This window comes from Rattus norvegicus, chromosome 14, assembly GCF_036323735.1.
Source record: "Rattus norvegicus strain BN/NHsdMcwi chromosome 14, GRCr8, whole genome shotgun sequence".
Taxonomy (NCBI): domain Eukaryota; kingdom Metazoa; phylum Chordata; class Mammalia; order Rodentia; family Muridae; genus Rattus; species Rattus norvegicus.
In genome coordinates this window covers 44,746,507-44,770,369 of record NC_086032.1, presented here as the reverse complement: position 1 = coordinate 44,770,369, position 23,863 = coordinate 44,746,507, and the positions used below count along the sequence as shown (strand labels likewise).

The window sequence follows — 23,863 nt, the reverse complement described above, 5'->3', positions numbered from 1 at the left end:
TTCGATACCTGGTATCTGTCTAGGAAATTGTCCATTTCCTGAAGATTTTCAAATTTTGTTGAATATAGGTTTTTATAGTAAGATCTGATGATTTTTTGAATTTCCTCTGAATCTGTAGTTATGTCTCCCTTTTCATTTCTGATTTTGTTAATTTGGACGCACTCTCTGTGTCCTCTCGTTAGTTTGGCTAAGGGTTTATCTATCTTGTTGATTTTCTCAAAGAACCAACTTTTGGTTCTGTTGATTCTTTCTATGGTCCTTTTTGTTTCTACTTGGTTGATTTCAGCTCTGAGTTTGATTATTTCCTGCCTTCTACTCCTCCTGGGTGTATTTGCTTCTTTTTGTTCTAGAGCTTTTAGGTGTGCTGTCAAGCTGCTGACATATGCTCTTTCCTGTTTCTTTCTGCAGGCACTCAGCGCTATGAGTTTTCCTCTTAGCACAGCTTTCATTGTGTCCCATAAGTTTGAGTATGTTGTATCTTCATTTTCATTAAATTCTAAAAAGTTTTTAATTTCTTTCTTTATTTCTTCCTTGACCAGGTTATCATTGAGTAGAGCATTGTTCAATTTCCACGTATATGTGGGCATTCTTCCCTTATTGTTATTGAAGACCAGTTTTAGGCCGTGGTGGTCCGATAGCACGCATGGGATTATTTCTATCTTTCTGTACCTGTTGAGGCCCGTTTTTTGACCAATTATATGGTCAATTTTGGAGAAAGTACCATGAGGAGCTGAGAAGAAGGTATATCCTTTTGCTTTAGGATAGAATGTTCTATAAATATCCGTTAAGTCCATTTGGCTCATGACTTCTCTTAGTCTGTCGACATCACTGTTTAATTTCTGTTTCCATGATCTGTCCATTGATGAGAGTGGGGTGTTGAAATCTCCCACTATTATTGTGTGAGGTGCAATGTGTGTTTTGAGCTTTAGTAAGGTTTCTTTTACGTATGTAGGTGCCCTTGTATTTGGGGCATAGATATTTAGGATTGAGAGTTCATCTTGGTGGATTTTTCCTTTGATGAATATGAAGTGTCCTTCCTTATCTTTTTTGATGACTTTTAGTTGAAAATTGATTTTATTTGATATTAGAATGGCTACTCCAGCTTGCTTCTTCTGACCATTTGCTTGGAAAGTTGTTTTCCAGCCTTTCACTCTTAGGTAGTGTCTGTCTTTGTCTCTGAGGTGTGTTTCCTGTAGGCAGCAGAATGCAGGGTCCTCGTTGCGTATCCAGTTTGTTAATCTATGTCTTTTTATTGGGGAGTTGAGGCCGTTGATATTGAGAGATATTAAGGAATAGTGATTATTGTTTCCCTTTATATTCATATTTGGATGTGAGGTTATGTTTGTGTGCTTTCATTCTCTTTGTTTTGTTGCCAAGACGATTAGTTTCTTGCTTCTTCTAGGGTATAGCTTGCCTCCTCAGGGCTTTACCATTTATTATCCTTTGTAGTGCTGGATTTGTAGAAAGATATTGTGTAAATTTGGTTTTGTCATGGAATATCTTGGTTTCTCCATCAATGTTAATTGAGAGTTTTGCTGGATACAGTAACCTGGGCTGGCATTTGTGTTCTCTTAGGGTCTGTATGACATCAGTCCAGGATCTTCTGGCCTTCATAGTTTCTGGCGAGAAGTCTGGTGTGATTCTGATAGGTCTCCCTTTATATGTTACTTGACCTTTTTCCCTTACTGCTTTTAATATTCTTTCTTTATTTTGTGCGTTTGGTGTTTTGACTATTATGTGACGGGAGGTGTTTCTTTTCTGGTCCAATCTATTTGGAGTTCTGTAGGCTTCTTGTATGTCTATGGGTATCTCTTTTTTTCGGTTAGGGAAGTTTTCTTCTATGATTTTGTTGAAGATATTTACTGGTCCTTTGAGCTGGGAGTCTTCACTCTCTTCTATACCTATTATCCTTAGGTTTGATCTTCTCATTGAGTCCTGGATTTCCTGTATGTTTTGGACCAGTAGCTTTTTCCGCTTTACATTATCTTTGACAGTTGAGTCAATGATTTCTATGGAATCTTCTGCTCCTGAGATTCTCTCTTCCATCTCTTGTATTCTGTTGGTGAAGCTTGTATCTACAGCTCCTTGTCTCTTCTTTTGGTTTTCTATATCCAGGGTTGTTTCCATGTGTTCTTTCTTGATTGCTTCTATTTCCATTTTTAATTCCTTCAACTGTTTGATTGTGTTTTCCTGGAATTCTTTCAGGGATTTTTGCGATTCCTCTCTGTAGGCTTCTACTTGTTTATTAATGTTTTCCTGTGTTTCCCTAAGTGTGTTCATGTCTTTCTTGAAGTCCTCCAGCATCATGATCAAATATGATTTTGAAACTAGATCTTGCTTTTCTGGTGTGTTTGGATATTCCATGTTTGTTTTGGTGGGAGAATTGGGCTCCGATGATGGCATGTAGTCTTGGTTTCTGTTGCTTGGGTTCCTGCGCTTGCCTCTCGCCATCAGATTATCTCTAGTGTTACTTTGTTCTGCTATTTCTGACAGTGGCTAGACTGTCCTATAAGCCTGTGTGTCAGGAGTGCTGTAGACCTGTTTTCCTGTTTTCTTTCAGTCAGTTATGGGGACAGAGTGTTCTGCTTTCGGGCGTGTAGTTTTTCCTCTCTACAGGTCTTCAGCTGTTCCTGTGGGCCTGTGTCTTGAGTTCACCAAGCAGCTTTCTTGCAGCAGAAAATTTGGTCTTACCTGTGGTCCCGAGGCTCAAGTTCGCTCGTGGGGTGCTGCCCAGGGGCTCTCTGCAGCGGCAGCAACCAGGAAGACCTGTGCCGCCCCTTCCGGGAGCTTCAGTGCACCAGGGTTCCAGATGGTCTTTGGCTTTTTCCTCTGGCGTCCGAGATGTGTGTGCAGGGAGCAGTCTCTTCTGGTTTCCCAGGCTTGTCTGCCTCTCTGAAGGTTTAGCTCTCCCTCCCACGGGATTTGGGTGCAGAGAACTGTTTATCCGGTCTGTTTCTTTCAGGTTCCGGCGGTGTCTCAGGCAGGTGTCCTGCCGCTCCTGGGCCCTCCCCCACGGGAGCCCAGAGGCCTTATACAGTTTCCTCTTGGGCCAGGGAAGTGGGCAGGGGTGAGCAGTGTTGGTGGTCTCTTCCGCTCTGCAGCCTCAGGAGTGCCCACCTGACCAGGCGGTTGGGTCTCTCTCTCACCGGGTCTGGGAGCAGAGAGCTGCTGCGGGCCGGGATCCGCGGGTGTGGGACTTCCCGCTTCAGTCCTTCTTAAAAGGGGGAACAAAATACTCACAGGAGGAAATATGGAGACAAAGTGTGGAGCAAAGACTAAAGGAAAGGCCATCCAGAGACTTTCCCACCTGGAGATCCAGCCCATATACATACAACCACCAAACCCAGACAATATTGTAGATGCCAAGAAGTGCATGCTGACAGGGATCTGATATAGCTGTCTCCTGAGAGGCTCTGGCAGAGGCAGACAAATACAGAGGCGAATGCTTGAAGCCAACCATTGAACTGAGAATGGGGTCCCCAGTGGAGGATTAGAGAAAGGATTGAAGGAGCTAAAGGGGTTTGAACCTCATAAGAACAACAATATCAACCAAACAGACCCCTCAGAGCTCCTAGGGACTAACCCACAATCCCAAGAGTACACAGGGATGGACCTATGGCTCCAGCACATATGTAGCAGAGGATGGTCTTTTTGGGCATCAATGGGAGGAGAGGTCCTCAATCCTGTCAAAGCTTAATGCCCCAGTGTAGGAAAATGTCAGGACGGGGAGGTGGGAGGGAGTAGTGGATTGGTGGGGGAGCACCTTCATAGAAGCAGGGGGAAATAGTGGGTTTCAGGGAGGGAGGACCTGAAAAAGGGATAACATTTGAAATGCAAATAAAAAATGAAAAAATAAAAAATACAGATGTATGAAAATTTAAAAAAAGAAAATACATGGCTAACAGAATGTGGAATTGAATCACTGAATGTATGTAATCACCCAGTATTGTATGTCAGAGTTCTTTATCTCGTTAGTTCTTGGGAGTAGAATAAAATTGTGTATTGAACATGTGTCTGTATATAGTGGAGTATTCTGCTACTCAGAGAAGTAAAATCTGAGCACTGCTTCACCTTCTAAATTCTGCACATCATTTTCATTATCAGCAAAGATAGTTTCTAAATTGCGTACTTTATTGAATGGTTATTGTTGGGTTTAAATCTCAACTCGCACCTGGACAAAGCACACGAAGCTAACATGGTTCCACTGGAGAGGTTTAATGAGAGAAGAAGAGTAGAAGAGGGGAGAAAAAAAGGCCAGCCATGAGCACGTGGAGAAAAGGAGGGAATGTGGAGAGAAGGGACAGGGACGAAGAGGACACAAGAGCAGAGAAGAGTAAGGGCAAGAGAAGAGCAAGAGGGAGAGGAGGGGGCAAACAGCCCCCTTTATAGTCAGGCACAGCTGGCTGTTGCCAGGTAACTGTGGGGCTGAGCATACCTGGCTATTGCCAGGTAGCTGTGGGGGTGGAGCTTAGACAAAATACCAACAGTTATACTTTTACTAGTTGAAGCATTGCTTGATATGTCTCCAAGGAGCAAATTTGTTTAATGTCTCCTTCCTGCCAGCCTCTATATTCATTAGTGTGGAGGCATATTGCTATGCAGTGGTCATTAACACTACCCAGAAATGTGTTAAATGTCCAAGCTACTATAACAAAACACCCTAGACTGCGTGATTTATAAACAATAGAAACCCAGTCTCACAGTTCCGGAGATAGGGAAGTCTAAGATCCAGTCCCTGACAGAGTGGTTTCTGCTCAGTTCCTAGATCTTTTCATTGTGATCTTGCTTGGTGAAGGGTCAAGAGCCCTAGGGCATCTTTATAGGGACCCTGCCCCCATGATCCACTCACTTCCCAAAGGCCCCACCTTGACACCACGACCCAGAGGATTGTTTTGAAGATCTAAATTCTGAAGGGAACCCGAGCATTCAGACCGTCAAATGTAGATAGCGTTAACAAATCCAGCATACCCAGTGTGTAATGAACAGTTTACATGTTATGCCATTTAAATCTCATTACAATCTCATTTTATAAATGGGAACACTGAGCTGTTGGTTAATTGTTAATTGATTGCTAAGTGCCTGGAGCTGGGCTGCCAAGTCAGGCCTAACAAACCTCAGGCCTCTTGCCTGCCTGGGTCCACTGTTTCAGGCCAAAACCCCCACAGCAACATCACTGTCCTGTGCCCCTCAGGAAATGCCTCCTTGGGCATTTTGCAGTCCCACTGTGAAAATGAGGCAACTGTATCCCTCAGGTTTCCACTTTGTTGTTTCAGGAAGAGCAGTTTAACACCCAGAGAAGTCTAATGGACAAGCTCCCCAGCAGGTAAGCCAGCATTTTGTGCTTTGTGGGGTGGTCTGTCCTTTCCACTTTTGGCTAAATTTTATATCACACAGGATAGAAATTCTCTTTTGTTTCCAGTAATATCTAAACCAGTAGGCAGAGCAAGACCCAAAATCCGTTTCTTTCTGTCTCATTCAGATTTCAGTTCAATTATGTGATTTATTTATTTTAAGTTTTTTGTGGAGTTTGTTGTTATTTTAATGTTATTTTACTGTGTGTGTCTGTCTCTGTGTGTGTCTCTGTGTGTGTGTCTGTGTGGTGTGTGTGTGTCTGTGTGTGTCTATGGTGTGTGGTGTGTGTGTGTGTCTATGGTGTGTGGTGTGTGTGTGTGTGGTGGGTGTGTGTGTCTATGTGTGTCTATGGTGTGTGGTGTGTGTGTGTGTGTGTGTGTGTGTGTGTGTGTGTGTGTGTGTGCCCCTGTGTAGAAATCAAAAGACATCTTGTGGGGATCAGTACTCTTCTCTACCCCATGAGAGTTGAACTCAGGTCCTCTGCCTTGGCAGCAGCACACTTCATGCTCACTTCTTGCCCGCTCACTTCTCCAGCTCCTTGTGATTGCCTTTTCATTTTATTGTTGGGAAGAAAATCGAGAATGTGTGTGATGAGACAACAAAGCAACCAAATCTTCACACTGAAAGATTTCCAGTTTCCCAAGGACCTTGGGATATCTCCAGTGACGTTCACACCCCACCAGCACACTGGTTCTAAGGTGTCATTCCAGCACTACTGTAGCCTCTGACTCTTGGGAATTTGTCAGGAGCACATTTTATTTAGGCCTCAACCCAGACTCCTATATCAGAAACTACCCATAATGCCCAGGACCCAGGTGACTCCAGTGTATCAGTCAGTTGAGAGACCAGGTCCTGGGTTATTCCCTCTATTATGAAACCCTCAGGTTTCTGTGTTGGAGGCTTGGGACCACTGGGATGGAGGTATTTGGGGAGATCCTAAAGAGTTTGGTAGGAAACTCCTAGCAACAGGAAGTAGGTCAATGGGGCATGTCCTTAGTCACTAAAGTGTGTTCTCTGCCCCACCCCCTCACCATCCCACTCTCCACCATCCCCTACTTCCTGGTTGCTCTTTGGTACATGATTCCGTAGCCATGCTATTCTGCCTCACCTCAGGCCCAGAACAGTGAATCAGCTAGCCTTGGACTGAGACAAGGACTGAGACAATAAGTCTTCCCTTCTTTGGAATAATCTCCTGGTTATTTGTCGCAGAGAAGAAAACTCAAGCGACCCACCTTGCTTTCCTTGCATTTATTTCTGACTCTCCTCCCTGGCTCCCTTACCAACTAACTTGCAGGACCATCCCCTGCATTTTAGCTCCAGGGCCCCAGCCTGGTGCTTCCCTACTCCATGTATCTCAGCCATGGTACATCCGTTATCCTTGTTGTTCTGGCACACTCTAGGCCATCATGCTGTCCATCTCTGCAGAGGTTTTTCATTCTTCCAGATCCACATCATCTGCCTGTCTAACCTTCCTGTCACCCAGTGTGACGGGATAAGGACCTGGCCTCCTAGCTGCTCAGCATTATTCAATTCTGTGGGCCCAAACAAGTCCTTGCGGCACTCCGGGCACCTCTTTCATCTACATTTCAATCTCTAATCATAGCTACCTCCTGGACCATTCCATCAACTGTGGGCTCGAAATAATGAGCTCAGGCCTCCTTCTCTTAGTCCACCAGGTTTCTCATGCTCAATAGTGTCGTGTAACTGGTTCTGGTTGCTTCTCTCTAGCAGGGTTAGACACCTCAGCCCCCAGGGCCTCTAATCTAATAACTAATCAAGTAAAACCAGTTTAAGTTTATGCAAAAAAAAAAACCCCAAAAAAACAAAAAAACAAAACTAGGGACAGTCCTACGCAGATGTGATAATAGGTGTCTAAACTGAATAGCAAGATGAAACAACAAAGCAAATAGCCGATGACAAGATCAGGAAAGATTTGAAGAAAGCTGTATGGCCAGGGAAAGAGACAGCAATGGTGCCCTAGAAGGTTGTAAGCATCGGGGTGGGCGTCCTTAACTCTGCAAGGCTCTTAGTTTAAAGTCAGAGCTTACAGCTCACTAGAGTTCTGTGCTCTTTGTAAGTTGCTGTAAACTTGGACTTCATGGATTCCAAACCATTGTTCCAGGTCCCTGTAGGTCTCCCAGCACTTAGGTCTCCCAGCATGTTTTCGGGAGCTCGCCTTGTTTTATTGTTTCTCTTTCAAAACACCTCATTTGAAAATGTGGCTAATTCATCATTTAAGCTAGCATCGTTCATTGTTAGAGGCTAGCAGCACTGCTGCCCACTCCAAGATGAAACTTACTTGTTACATCTGTTTCCTCCATGAGGTATACATACCTCAGCTTTCCTTAACTCAGAGCCCCAGGGCAGCACCTCCGTGCTGTGCCTGGGGGCTTTAAACAGTGAACGGATCAAACAAAGGAATACAAAATGAACAGTAGAGAATGCACTTATAGAGAACAATAATTCAGCCAAGGAAACAGAAAACTGCCTTGTGTGAGCTCAGCTAGAAACATCAATGTCAGATGGTTCTCATTCTTGCTGCTCTGCGGGTGCCATACAGCATCCGATAAGAACTAGTGTTTGAGTTACTAATAAATTTTAACAAGTGAGCAACATTCAAAAACTGTGGACCACAGAATATGAGAATCAAGTGTAGCTATAAAATTTCAGTTATCCACTGGTATATAAGAAGCACTATGTAAACTTGGCGTATTTAGGATTGCATGGTATTAAATATCCTAAGGCTCTGGGCGTCTCTGGGAAGGTTGTAGGTGGAACTGTGAAAATAGCTGTTCAGAGTTGTGCTCTGAATGGACCTATGGCTTCTGTGTGGGTGATAAGTCAGGAAAGAGGCATGAACAGAGAGAAGACAGACTCAAAAATAGTGTAGTAATCCAGTAACAAAGAGATCAGCATGCCCGAGAACCTGACAGAAGAAATGGCCGTGGTAGGAAAGAGTGTGTCAAAGAAAGAGTCAGGCCTGGTGCCACATCTGTAATCCTGGCAGGAGGCTGAGGCAGGAGACTGGCATGAGCTCAAGGCTAGACAGGGATCAATAACAAGACTCTGTCGCAAAGGATTAGAGGAATGGAGAGAGGGAGGGAGGCAGGGCAGAGAAGATGGGAGGATTCACCAGTACCAACGGATGTCAAATCTCCACGGAGAAGTCTTCTGAACTCCTGAGGGATCTTAGGAGTTCTTTGCCTATCTCTGTCCAGTGCTTCTAGTACTTTATTGGTCATCTAAAGTTTTTGTTTGTTTGTTTGTTTTTACAGTTTGGGGGTATTGATTTTTTGTTTTGTTTTAGTTTGGGTTTTTGTTTGTTTTGTTCTCGTTGTCTGTAAAAGACAGGGCCTTACTCCAGGTTAGCCTCAAACTCATAGATTGATCCCTCTATCTGGCCATCTATCTTTACACTTTTCTCCCTTGCTGGACTATAAGTCTCTTTGGTCCCTCATATCAAGTTCAGGACTCAGGTGCTCAGGAAACATAACATTGCAGGGATGGCCTGTGAACCCCTCAACAAGCAGCAGAGGCCTCTCCCTGTGTCCTAGGATCTTCGATCTGGAAGGCACGTAGATCCCAGAACCACATTCATTATTTTCAATTGAAAAATTATTTTTACTATAATTTAGAAACACTGAACACACAGGGACATCTTAGAAATCCAATTCTTTTTTTTTTTTTTTTTTTTTTTTGGTTCTTTTTTTCCGGAGCTGGGGATCGAACCCAGGGCCTTGCACTTCCTAGGCAAGCGCTCTACCACTGAGCTAAATCCCCAACCCCAGAAATCCAATTCTTATCTTGACCTTTAACCATGCTTCTGTCTTGGGTCTGCAAACAGATTTATAAAATTAAGGATGTGGGTGGAATGTCTCATCTTGAAGGCTTTTTTTGACTTGAGTACTATATTAATCATCTCTGATTGACAGAGCAAACTGTTATCAAGTGGGTAGCTTAGACATCAGAAATGTATTCTTCCACAGCTTCCAATGGAGATGCAGAGTTCAGGCTTGTGGCTGGCAGCCTCATCCTGACCTCACACAGATGTTCAAAGATGGATGGGGACCCTCTTTCTCTCTCCCCGCTCCCCCATACTTTCAGAAAGGCCTCCAGTCCTTTCAGATTACATCACTATTCTTAAGAACTCATTGAATTCTAGAAGCCATGTCTCCCAATGCAATCACAGTGGCTAAGGGCTTCAGCAAGTTCATTTCAAGGACACACTTTGGGTCACATTAGTCATTACAGGACTCCAGAGATGACCCTTCATTTATCCCAAGCATTGCTATGTATCATTGTATCTTTGTAGCCTTTAAGACTTTACCTAAGCTTCTCTCCATGCGGTTTCTTCATTGTTTGTAGGAGCTGGCTTTTTCCAAATGGACTCCCCCATGGTTCCTGCCATCTCTCAGATAAAGCTGTTTACTAAAACGAGCTGTGTTGGAGACATACCCCAGGTCCCCTGTGGTTTTGGGGTGGGCATAGTAGAAATATCACTTATTTCTCTTCAGTACCTAAGCACCCAGCTCTTGAGGGTGTTCTCTCAATGACAACAAACATGGCAAGAGCTAGCATATATCAAGAACTCACCTGCCAAGCACACTTTGCCAGGTGTCTTACTCAGTGTCCTATTGCTGTGAAAAGGCACCATGGCTATGAAAACGCTTATGAAAGAAACTAATTGGGGCTGGCTTACAGTTTCAGAGGCTCAGTCCATTATCATTATGGCAGGAAGCATGGCAACATGCAGGCAGGCAGGGTGCTGGAAAGGTAGCTGACAGTTCTACATCTGATCCATGGGTAGCAGAAGAGTGAGACCCTGCGCCTGGCTTGAGCTTTCGAAACCCCAGTGCCCACTCTAAGTGTCATGCTTTCTGACAAGGCCACACCTACTCCAAAGCTACACCTCCTAATCCCTCTTAAGTAGTACCACTTCTTAATAGCCATACATTTAAATATTTGACTCTATGGGGCCATTCTTATTCAAACCACCACCACAGGCTTCTTGTATGTTTGTATGAAGTCATCCTCAGAACAGCCTTACAAGGTTGGATATTACTCTTTCTTTCTCCCACTTTGAGATTAAGGGAGGATCTGTGATGAACTCCAGGCCACCCAGCTTCCAACAACCTACTTCAGAGCCCACTGCCTAGACTCTAACAGCAGACCATCTTTCGTACCTCACTTTAAGAACCCATCCTCCTCTTCTAAGCCCATTAAGAAACAACACACTGCTTTCTGTCCTCTCTGATCTCTCCCAGAATACCTCACTACTGAGGTAATTGCATAGTTTTTGCACATTGAGCAGTTCTCCACCTCTGCACTCCAGCTATGTGTAACACAGTCCAACTAACTTCCTGCTCTAGCTGCCACAGGTCGCACCAGATGCTGCAGGTTAAGGGCCAAAACCACGAGACTGTCCCCATTCCATATGCTGGTTACAAACCCGGACCCTGAACGTGTGGCCAAGCAGCCATAAATCAAAGTTGAAAGGTGCCCTGGCTTGCAGAACTGAGAGATTAATGGGTTGCTGGTTTGTTACAAAGAACAGTTTAAAGAAGTGGATGAGCAGCTAGGTGACACTGAACAAAGGCAAGGTCTAAGAGGGCCACAGGAGCATTTATACCACCCAGGAGCATTTATACAAATTTTTGGCAACCTCTAGTGCTAAGACAGTACTCCATGATGAGAGATGGAAGTCAACATGAAGGGCTCCAGTGCAAACTGTTGGCCATCGAAAGCCGCAGAGAACACAATTGCTTCCAAGATGGACAGGAGTCTGTCTAAGGAAGAGAGGGGAAGAGATGGATCCCTGATGTCTCTGCTCTTTGTTCTCTAGTCCAGCCCACTGATGGAATCTAAAGGCAAGAGAGCTGCAGGGATAAAGTTCCTGGAAAAATAGCCGGGCAAAGGAAGGGCAAATCCAAGAGCAAACCGACCATGACAGAGCATGCTCTTTAAATGAATACCACATTTTAGGCACATGGTTCTTTTCATTTCTTACTCATTACATGCCACAGCCTGGAGTAATAGGCCACATATAAATTAGAAAACGAACTGGGGATTCAAGCTACAGGAGCGCTGCAGTCCAGACCTCGCCCCGATCTAAAGGAACCTGGTCAAACAGCTCCCTGCACCCAAATCCCATGGGAGCGAGAGCTAGACCTTCAGAGGGGTCGACATGCCTGGGAAGCCAGAGAAGACTACTCTCTGCCCACATTTATGACTCTAGAGGAAAATGCCTAGCACAATTTGGGCCCCCTGTGCACAGGAACCCTGGAGAAGGTGGTGCAGGCTCTTCTGGTTGCTGCCCTCACGGAGAGCTGAAATGCAGCCCCTGAGGAGCAACAACAGACCCATGACCAGAGGTAAGACCAACTTTTCTGCTCCAAGTGACCTGCCTGGTGCACTCAGGACACACACCCACAGGAACAGCTGAAGACTAGTAGACAGGAACGACTATACGCCTGAAAGCAGAGCACTCTGTCCCCATAAGTAACTGAAAGAAAACAGGAAAACAGGTCTACAGCACTCCTGACACACAGGCCTATAGGATGGTCTAGCCACTGTCAAAAATAGCCAAACAAGGTAACACCAGAGACAACCTGATGACGAGAGGCAAGTGCAGGAACCCAAGCAACAGAAACCAAGACTGCATGACATCATCAGAGTCCACTCTCCCACAAAAGCAAACACTGAATATCCAAACACACCAGAAAAGCAAGATCTAGCTTTAAAATCACATTTTATCATGATGATGGAGGACTTCAAGAAAGAAATAAAGAACTCCCTTAGAGAAATGCAGGAAAACACAAATAAACAAGCAGAAGCCTGAAGAGAGGAAACACAAAAATCCCTGAAAGACTTACAGGAAAACACAATCAAACAGGTAAAGGAATTAAAAATGGAAATAGAAGCAATAAAGAAAGCATAAAGGGAGACAACCCTGGATATAGAAAACCAAAGGAAGAGGCAAGGAGTCATGGATACAAGCATCACCAAGAGAATACAAGAGATAGAAGAGAGAATCTCAGGGGCAGAAGATTCCATAGAAATCATCAACACAACTGTCAAAGATAATACAAAATGGAAAAAACTACAGGCCCAAAACATACAGGAAATCCAGGACACAATGAGAAGATCAAACCTAAGGATAATAGGTATAGAAGAAAGTGAAGACTCCCAACTCAAAGGCCCAGTAAATATTTTCAACAAAATCATAGAAGAAAACTTCTTTAACCTAAAGAAAGAGATGTCCATAAACATACAAGAAGCCTATAGAACTCCAAATAGATTGGACCAAAAAAATAAACTCCTCCCATACAAAACACCAAATGCACAAAACAAAGAAAGAATATTAAAAGCAGTAAGGGAAAAAAGTCAAGTAACATATAAAGGCAGACCTATCAGAATTACACCAGACTTCTCACCAGAGACTATGAAAGCCAGAAGATACTGGACAAATGTCATACAGACCCTAAGGGAACACAAATGCCAGCCCAGGTTACTGTATCCAGCAAAACTCTCAATTAACATAGATGGAGAAACGAAGATATTCCATGACAAAACCAAATTTACACAATATCTTTCTACAAATCCAGCCCTACAAAGGATAATAAATGGTAAAGCCCAACACAAGGAGGCAAGCCACACCCTAGAAAAAGCAAGAAACTAATCGTTTTGCAACAACACAAAGAGAAGAAAAGCACACAAACATAATCTCACCTCCAAATACGTACATAACAGGACGCAACAATCACTATTCCTTAATATATCTCAACATCAATGGACTCAATTCCCCAATAAAAAGACACAGATTAACAAACTGGATAGGTAATGAGGACCCAGCATTTTGTTGCCTACAGGAAACACACCTCAGAGACAAAGACAGACACTACATCAAAGTAAAAGGCTAGAAAACAACTTTCCAAGCAAATGATTGAAAAAGCAAGCTGCGGTAGCCATTCTAATATCAAATAAAATCGATTTCAACCAAAAGTCATCACAAAAGATAAGGAAGGACACTTCATATTCATCAAAGGAAAAATCCACCAAGATGAACTCTCAATCCTACATATCTATGCTCCAAATAAAAGGGCACCTACGTACATAAAAGAAACCTTACTAAGTTCAAAGCACACATTGTACCCCACACAATAAGAGTAGGAGATTTCAACACCCCACTCTCATCAATGGACAGATCATGGAAACAGAAACTAAACAGAGACATAGACAGACTAACAGAAGTTATGAACCAAATGGACTTAACAGATATTTATAGAACATTCTATCCTAAAACACCACCTCATGTTACTTTCTCCAAAATTGACCATATAATCAGTCATAAAAGAGGCCTCAACAGATATAGAAAGAGAGAAATAATTCCATGCGTCCTATCAGACCACCACGGGCTAAAGCTGGTCTTCAATAACAATAAGGAAAGAACATCCACATATACATGGAAGTTGAACAATGCTCTACTCAATGATAACCTGGTCGAGGAAGAAATAAAGAAATTAAAGACTTCTTAGAATGTAATGAAAATGAAGGTACAACATACCCAAACTTATGGGACACAACAAAAGCTGTGCTAAGAGGAAAACTCATAGCTCTGAGTGCCTGCAGAAAGAAACAAGAGAGAGCATATATCAGCAGCTTGACAGCACACCTAAAAGCTCTAGAACAAAAAGAAGCAAATACACCCAGGAGGAGTAGAAGGCAGGAAATAATCAAACTCACAGCTGAAATCAACCAAGTAGAAACAAAAAGGAACATACAAAGAATCAACAGAACCAAAAGCTGGTTCTTTAAGAAAATCAACAAGATAGATAAACCCTTAGCCAGACTAACCAGAGAACAGAGAGAGTGTGTCCAAATTAACAAAATCAGAAATGGAAAGGGACACATAACAACAGAATCAGAGGAAATTCAAAAAGTCATCAGATCCTACTACAAAAGCCTATATTCAAAAAAACGTGAAAATCTTCAGGAAATGGACAATTTCCTAGACAGATACCAGGTACCGAAGTTAAATCAGGAACAGATAAACCATTTAAACAACCCCATAACCCCTAAAGAAATAGAAGCAGTCATTAAAAGTCTCACAACCAAAAAGAACCCAGGTTCAAAAGGGTTCAGTGCAGAATTCTGTCAAACCTTCATAGAAGACCTCATACCAATACTATCCAAACTATTCCACAAAATTGAAACAGATGGAGCGCTACCGAATTCCTTCTATGAAGCCACAATTACTCTTATACCTAAACCACACAAAGACCCAACAAAGAAAGAGAACTTCAGACCAATTTTCCTTATGAATATCAACGCAAAAATACTTAATAAAATTCTGGCAAACCGAATCCAAGAGCACATCAAAACAATCATCCATCATGATTAAGTAGGCTTCATCCCAGGCATGCAGGGATGGTTTAATATATGGAAAATCATCAATGTAATCCACTATATAAACAAACTGAAAGATAAAGACCACATGATCATTTCATTAGATGCTGAGAAAGCATTTGACAAAATTCAACACCCCTTCGTGATAAAAGTCCTGGAAAGAATAGGAATTCAAGGTCCATACCTAATCATAGTAACAGCCATATACAGCAAACCAGTAGCTAATATTAAACTAAATGGAGAGAAACTTGAAGCAATCCCACTAAAATCAGGGGCTAGACAAGGCTGCCCACTCTCTCCCTACTTATTCAATATAGTTCTTGAAGTCCTAGCCAGAGCAATCAGAAAACAAAAGGAGATCAAAGGGATACAGATTGGAAAGGAAGAAGTCAAAATATCACTATTTGCAGATGATATGATAGTATATTTAAGTGATCCCAAAAGTTCCACCAGTGAACTACTAAACTTGATAAACACCTTCAGCAAAGTGGCTGGTATAAAATTAACTCAAATAAATCAGTAGCCTTCCTCTACACAAAAGAGAAACAAGCCAAGAATGAAATTAGGGAAATGACACCCTTCATAATAGTCCCAAATAATATAAAATACCTCGGTGTGACTTTAACCAAGCAAGTGAAAGATCTGTATGGTAAGAACGTCAAGCCTCTGAAGAAAGAAATTGAAGAAGATCTCAGAAGATGGAAAGATCTCCCATGCTCATGGATTGGCAGGATTAATATAGTAAAAATGGCCATTTTACCAAAAACGAACTACAGATTCAATGCAATCCCCATCAAAATACCAATCCAATTCTTCAAAGAGTTAGACAGGACAATTTGCAAATTCATCTGGAATAACAAAAAACCCAGGATAGCTAAAACTATCCTCAACAATAAAAGGACTTCAGGGGGAATCACTATCCCTGAACTCAAGCAGTATTACAGAGCAATAGTGATAAAAACTGTATGATATTGGTACAGAGACAAGACAGATAGACCAGTGGAATAGAATTGAAGACCCAGAAATGAACCCACACACCTATGGTCTCTTGATTTTTGACAAAGGAGCCAAAATCATCCAATGGAAAAAGGATAGCATTTTCAAGAAATGGTGCTGGTTCAACTGGAGGTCAGCATGTAGAAGAATGCAGATCAATCCATTCTTATCACCCTGTACAAAGCTTAAGTCCAAGTGGATCAAGGACCTCCACATCAAACCAGATACACTCAAACTAATAGAAGAAAAAGTGGGGAAGCATCTCGAACCCATGGGCACTAGAGAAAATTTCCTGAACAAAACACCAATGGCTATGCTCTAAGATTAAGAATTGACAAATGGGGGTTGGGGATTTGGCTCAGTGGCAGAGCGCTTGCCTAGGAAGCGCAAGGCCCTGGGTTCGGTCCCCAGCTCCGAAAAAAAAAAAAAGAATTGACAAATGGGATCTCATAAAACTGCAAAGCTTTTGTAAGGCAAAGGACACTATTGTTAGGACAAAATGGCAACCAACAGATTGGGAAAAGATCTTTACCAATCCTACAACTGATAGGGGGCTCCTATCCAAAATATACAAAGAACTCACGAAGTTAGACTGCAGGGAGACAAATAACCCTATTAAAAATGGGGTTCAGAAATGTTAAGCAACCAGAGCTTCCAGGGACTAAGCCAGTACCTAAAGACTATACATGGACTGACCCTGGACTCTGACCCCATAGGTAGCAATGAATATCCTAGTAAGAGCACCAGTGGAAGGGGAAGCCCTGGGTCCTGCTAAGACTGAACCCCCAGTGAACTAGACTATGGGGGGAGGGCGGCAATGGGGGGAGGGTTGGGAGGGGAACACCCATAAGGAAGGGGAGGGGGGAGGGGGATGTTTGCCCGGAAAATACTCAAGTTAATAAAAAAAAAAAAAGAAATGTAAAAAAAAAATGGGGTTCAGAGCTAAACAACGAATTTACAGCTGAGGAATCCCGAATGGCTGAGAAACACCTAAAGAAATGTTCAACATCTTTAGTCATAAGGGAAATGCAAATCAAAACAACCCTGAGATTTCACCTCACACCAGTGAGAATGGCTAAGATCAAAAACTCCGGTGACAGCAGGTGCTGGCGAGGATGTGGAAAAGAGGAACACTCCTCTATTGTTGGTGGGATTGCAGACTGGGACAACCATTCTGGAAATAAATCTGGAGGTTCCACAGAAAATTGGACATTGAACTACCTAAGGACCAAGCTATATACCCAAAAGATGCCCCAACATATAACAAAGACACGTGCTCCACTATGTTCATCGCAGCCTTATTTGTAATAGCCAGAAGCTGGAAAGAACCCAGATGCCCTTCAACAGAGGAATGGATACCAAAAATGTGGTACATCTACACAATGGAATACCACTCAGCTATTAAAGACAATGACTTTATGAAATTCATAGGCAAATGGATGGAACTGGAAAATATCATCCTGAGTGAGGTAACCGATCACAGGAAAACACACATGGTATTCACTCATTGATAAGTGGATATTAGCCCAAATGCTTGAATTACCCGAGATGCACAGAACACATGAAACTCAAGAAGGATGACCAAAATACAAATGCTTCACTCCTTCTTTAAAAGGGAAACAAGAATACCCTTGGGAGGGAATAGGGAGGCAAAGTTTAGAATAGAGACTGAAGGAACACCCATTCAGAGCCTGCCCCACATGTGGCCCATACATATACAGCCACCAAACTAGATAAGATGGATGATCAAAGAAGTGCAGGATGACAGGAACTGGATGTAGATCGCTCCTGAGAGACACAGCCAGAATACAGGAAATACAGAGGCGAATGCCAGCAGCAAACCACTGAATTGAGAACGGGACCCCCTGTTGAAGGAATCAGAGAAAGGACTGGAAGAGCTTGAAGGGGCTTGAGACCCAATATGAACAACAATGTCAACCAACCAGGGCTTCCAGGGACTAAGACCACTACCCAAAGACTATACATGGACTGACCCTGGACTCCAACTGCATAGGTAGCAATGAATATCCTAGTAAGAGCACCAGTGAAAGGGGAAGCCCTTGGCCCTGCCAAGGCTGGACCCTCCCCATGAATGGGACTCTTGGGGGAAGGGCGGTAATGGGGGGAGGATGGGGAGTGGAACACCCATATAGAAGGTTCGAGGGAGGGGTTAGGGGGATGTTGGTCTGGAAACCAGGAAAGGGAAAACAATTGTAATGTAAATAAGAAACACCCGATTTAGTAAAGATGGAGAAAAAAATAAAGAAAATGAACTGGGGATGTAACAGTCGGTGGAGTGCCTCTCTGGCATACAGAAAGCTCTGGATTTGATACTTAGCACTACATAAGACTAGATATGCTGATACAAACCTATGATTCCAGTACTCTGGAGATGAAGTCAGAAGGATCAGAGGTATAAGATCATCCTTGGCTATAAGATGAGGTTGAGGCCAGCCTGAAATACATGAAACCCTACCCTCTCCACCTTCTCCCAATAGGAAAGGGAGTGGAGGAAGGAGGGACGAAGGGAAAGAGGAGGGAAGGAGGGAGGAAAGAAAGAGAAAAGAAAAGAAGGAAGGAGGGAGGGAGGGAGGGAGGGAGGGAGGGGAGGAAGGAAAGAAGGAAGGAAGGAAGGAAGGAAGGAAGGAAGGAAGGAAGGAAGGAAGGAAGGAAGGAAGAAAGAAGGAAGGAAGGGGGTTACAGAGTGTATACAGGCATGGTAAAAAATATATGTACCCTCACTACTTGGAAGACAGAGGCAGGAGGTTTGCAAGTTCAAGGCCAGCCTGGGCTACAGAGTAAGACCATGTCAAAACAAAAGAAAGAACCACTCTTTAAAAAATGAACAAAAATTTTGAAGCCCAGCTTGAGGGGAGCCGCACTGGTAGCGATGCAGAACCTGAGAGGGCCTTGAACCCTCCGCACTTCACAAGCTCCTTCTTTCCTCAGCCTCTGCCACAGAAATAGATGGCAAAGGAAAATCCAAACTCTCCCCCTTCAGGGTTTCATGAGCAGCTTTGTGTGAAATAGGGACCTGTGTAGAATGTAAAAGCCTTTTCACCCCCACCACGGTCTCCATAGAGGAAGAAATAAACTCTTGCCTGACAAGAGCTGCAAAGAGTCATTGTACCATGGCCACTAGATGTGCCTGGGCTATCCACCATGTTCCTTGTTGGCAAACCTTACCATGGCTAGCACCTGCACTACTTGCACCTGATTCTGGTGCTTTCCTGGGGTTTTTTTTGTGCGCCTCTCTTGAAACTAAACTATTAATAACCACTATATACTGCCACCTGGCTGTAGGTCGGTGAAATAACAGCTGGACAATTCAAATCAAGAGAAAAAGCAAATTACACTTTGCAAAACCAACAACCTGGGGAGAAGGTGTAGGAAGCCCACAACCTTCCAAAATAGATAACAGGAAGTGGTTATGGCTAAAGCAATAACTGCTTCTTTAATAATGGCCACTCTATCTCACCAACTTGTATAGCATCTGTTGACCCTGGAAAGGCTCACTGTAAAGTGGAAAAGAATTAAAACAAGAAAGTCCCCGAACCAATACCAGATGGATAGTAGACACTCACACATCAACTGCAGTGTTTATTACATTTTATTTTAAATTTCACGTATGTGTGTGGGCATGCGTACATGGATGTAGGTACCAGCAGAGGCCAGAAGAGAGCATCAAATCCCCCAAGTTAGTTACAGGTAGCTGTGAGCCATCTGACATGTTGGGAGGAACCGAACTCAGTCCACTGGAAGAACAGCCGCCTCTCTGACCACCCGAAATCTCCTCTTCATCCTCTGCAGTGTTTATTTATGAGCACAAACGGTGGGTACGCAGGCATGATAGGAGATGGCTTACATTTTCATCATTGAACATTCATAGGAGCCCCAATAGGGAGAACTATTACTCTTCCTGGCTTGCTGATTAGATGGGTGACATTAGAAAGTTGCTGGGAGTTGCAGGTTTCCTAAGTGGAGGAAATGCAAGTACAGCTCCCCTCTGACCTAAATTGTTCACTTATTAAACGACTAGTGTGGTGGGATGAGTCTTCTCTGTGTCTATAGAAATTTCACAGCACTCCACGCTTCTTACCCAATCCCATCCTATATACATACCTCTCTGAGGCATGGTGACCATGGACAGCTTAGGCCAAGGCAAGGTAGTACACGCCTTTAGTCCCCCAAGACTGAGGCAAGCCGACCTCTGAGTTCAAGGCCAGCCTCGGACAGCAAATTCCAAATCTACACACCTTTAGTCTAGCCACACCTTCTGCTGGAGGCCTACATAAGGACAATGGAAGAAGGAAGACTCACTCTTCTTCACCTGCTTGCACTTACCTCCAGCAAATCTGTTGGAATCTACTTCTTCAGGATTCCAAGTAATGCAGAAAATCCGCTGAAAACACCCAGCCTTCTGGGACTGAGCAACTACCAGATCCTTGGACTTCCCATTTACAGCTGCCTGTTGTTGGGTTAATTGGACAGCGGACTGTTAAGTCATTCCAATAATTCCCCTTAATATTTAGAGACATTCCATAAGTCCTGTCACTCTAGAGAACCCTGACTAATACACCCACCCCCCTCCCCAGACACAGTATAGGAGAGAGGGAGGACAGAAAGGGAGAGCCTGAGAGACTAAGGTTTCCCAGGGAGCACTCACAATGCCACTGTATGCTCAGAACCTAGCACAGTGCCTGGTGCACACAAGAGGCTTGGTGAACGCGGCAGAAGTAAAGATGCTGCCCGATATTTATTCTGCCAATGGCTTATCAAACATCTACCATTTCATTTTTACTTATGTATATGTGTCTGTGTAAATACGGGCCATGTGCCCATAGAACCCAGAGACATCAGATTGTGTAACGTTGGGGTTAAACAGTAGGCAGTTGCTTAGAACTGAAGTTAGGCTTTCTGTGAGAACAGTAAGGGCTCTTAACTATGAATTCTTCCCCAGATCCAGACCCAAGACCTATGTCTTAAAGATATAGGCTGATTACTAGATCGGAAGGGGGTGGCATCATATGTCAAAGAGAAGACCAAGGGAAATGTTTTTAAGATCTGTCAATATGACTGTCATTTAGTAGCGTAAAGACAACAGTAAGAGACACATAAGTGGTGCTATCACAGTATTTGAAAGGAACGTGTCTCCACATGCAGCTTGCATGTGTCAAGGGTTCTGTCAAGTCCAAGGCAGTAAAGTCGGGGATCAGGACCTGGCCTGTCTCTTGAGTTCTGAAAGTGGAAGCATCACAGTGTGCTTTAGACAGCCTCTCAGGTGAACAGCCCTGCCACACCCCACACTAAGTATGGCTTCACCAATACTCACTCAGCACTCTCCCCAAGGTCCACCACAAGAAGAGGGTCCATCAGATGACCCTGCAAGAAGGTTTCCTTAATCTGAGACTCTGTCTCCTTCCAACAACTCTGCTTGTTGCATCTCTGTCCTTATCTTCATGTTCTGTGGCCCTGGTTGTAGAAACCTGAATCAAAGTACCAGAGCTTTAGGGAGTGAGATGGAGAACTGGGTTATGGAGGAGAGAGCACTGGAACAAAACTCATCTCCATTGCATCAGGACTATGACTTGGAACCCAGTGGACCTTGGTAGCCTCTCCCACAAGCTTGTGGGCTCTTTTGCAAGTTTGAGCAAGTTCCCCAGGGCAGGGTAGAAGAGATGCCATCAGGATTACTCTTCAGCTTTGACAAGATGACCTGTAAGCCAAAGCAAGCCCCAGGCAGATGGTGTTGTAGGGTGGTTCTCCTCTCCCACTGTCACATCTTGATGGTGAGATCTGGAAGAGAGCTTTGATGCCATAGTTCCTGTTGTAGACAAGACTGGAGAGAAGAAACTGCCCTTCTGCATCTGGATATAGAGTTGTGGCTAGGACCCCAACTTCTGACACGCAGGCATAACCTACACCTGGCTGTACAACCTCATAGTACAGCACTGATGCACAAAACTCCTGATAATAAAGGCGGTCCTCTCCATTATAGGTTTTCAAAAGCATCCCACAGCATGGGTTCTATCACTTGTTGTCATGCTCTGAATATGCCTGGCCCCAGGGAGTGGCACTATTTGGAGGTGTGGCCTTGTTGGAATAGGTGTGTCACTGTGAGCGTGGGCTCTAAGACCCTCATCCTAGCTGCCTGGAAGTTAGTATTCTGCTAGCAGCCTTCAGATGAAGATTTAGAACTCTCAACTCCACTCAACTCCTCCTGTACCATGCCTGCCTGGATGCTACCATGCTCCTGCCTTGATGATAATGGACTGAACCTCTAAACCTGTAAGCCAGGTCCTTAAATTAAATGTTGTCCTTACAAGAGTTGCCTTGGTCATGGTGTCTGTTCACAGCAGTAAAACCCTAACTAAGACTGAGGTTGGTACCAAGGACTGGGGTATTGCTGTGATAGGCCCGCTTTTGTTTGGCAGAACGTGGATTTGGGGACTTTGGATTTGGAAAGCCATGGAATGTTTTAAGTGGGACTTAATGAACCATTCTAGTAGGAATATGGAAGACTTTATTGCTATGAGTGATTTGAACTGTGCCAACCTAAAGGCTGTTTTTGTAGTATTTTGGTGAAGAACCTGACTGCCTTTTGCCCTTGTCAACCTGCGGCTAAGGTGAAGAGACTCAGATTAATTGCATTGAGAAAAGTCTCAAAAATACCTGTCATAGACTTTGTTCTCTGGCTAAGACTCATGAAGAGTATTTTGAATAAGTATAGAAAGCTGAGAAAGGAAAAATATAAAATATGTGACTTGAATATTAAGGGAAGTGAAATGGAACTGAATCCTGTGCTCAAGGACATTAAATTGAATTAAGGGAGTGGTGACCTTAGGGAAAGGTTCCACCCAGCTAAATTTAGGTCCTTTAATCCCAGGAGGCAAAGACAAGCAGGTCTCTTGAGTTCTACACCAGCCTGGGAAAGAGCAAGTTCTAGGTGAAGGAAAGCTTAAATTCAGGCGTGATGGTACAGCCTTGCTCCACATCATCTGGTCCTTTCACTCTCTCTAGCCTCTTGTTCCCCGGGCCTCCATCAGTGAGTCTTACCTGGATCCATTATCATTACTATAAGGTGTACCAAATGGTGATCTTTCTAGGTCCATGTATATTTGTTGGCTGGTCTCCTCTGTGGTGACAGAGCTGCCCCTTCCCTTCTGCACTCCTTTCACTGTGTCTTGTCACTCATGTTTTCCTTGGTGAGCTAAAACCCTTGCTAGTCCTGTTATTCCCATATCTCTGGACTTGGCCAATAAAACCCTGGCTCCATGCAATCACTCTCAACACCAGCTCTTACACCTCAGTAATTACCATGGTGAATGCTGTCAACCTCTCTACTAAAAACTTCCAACATTCTCTCTACACCTCCTCCCCACCCCATCCCCAACACCTCTCCCCCCAACCCCCTCCACCACCATCCCCCCCACCCCCCACCCTCGTCCCCATTGTAAAACAGGCTTTTCTTGCCTGGAGATGTCACCACTAACTAATGTGGTCATGACCGTCTTCAAACACCGGGCTTTTTAACGTCAACACAAAACTGAGGCAGAGTCAAGCAGCATGTGGGAGTCCAGGAGCAGGTGGCGCCAGCAGTGTGTAGACTCGGCCATCCTAATGGTGTTTGTTTTTCCCCTGTGTAAACCAAACCCTGGCTGCAAAAAATGTGCCCTTTGCTTCCCTGTTGGCGTTTATATCACTCCAAAGACAAAGCACATTTCGATTCCCCTTAGCCATCAAAAACTCCCACTGAAAGTCAGGCAGCTGCTTCCAAAAGACAAGCAGGAGGAAGGCAGGTAGCCTGCTCCTTCAGAACTCAGTCTTCCTTCAAGGGCTGGGTATTTTTCTACTTCTGTGTATTATGAGAGGAAGGATGTTCCCCTTTCACCTGCTCCAGGCAAGATATGGATGGGATATTGATGTAGACATGGGGAGTGAATTGAACCTGATCTGATACATAAGGAAGAATAATTGCAAATATGGGTGTGTGCGGGCGTAGAGTGGTGGTGGTGCAGAGCACATTGGTCCCTACCCTTTTCACCTGTGGGGGTCACACAACCTTGGACATTGGAGCTGGTGGAGAAAGAAATGTCATCAGGAAAGGAAA

At 43.8% G+C, this 23,863-nt stretch overlaps 1 protein-coding gene across 3 annotated transcripts in view; it reads left to right on the top strand.

Annotated features, from left to right (window-relative positions):
* The window catches only part of C14h4orf19 (similar to human chromosome 4 open reading frame 19), a 91,216-nt gene that overhangs the window by 61,811 nt on the left and 5,542 nt on the right, over window positions 1-23,863 (top strand). For 2 of the 3 annotated variants that reach the window (NM_001017500.1, XM_039092291.2), the window contains one exon: window positions 5,274-5,323. The exons of the other annotated variant lie outside the window; for it this stretch is intronic. Coding sequence is in view for 1 of the 2 variants with exons in the window: in XM_039092291.2 (XP_038948219.1) it covers window positions 5,274-5,275 (2 nt within the window). In the remaining variant the exon portion in view is untranslated. Of the gene's footprint in view, window positions 1-5,273; window positions 5,324-23,863 lie in introns of those variants that run through there. 3 annotated transcript variants of the gene reach the window in all.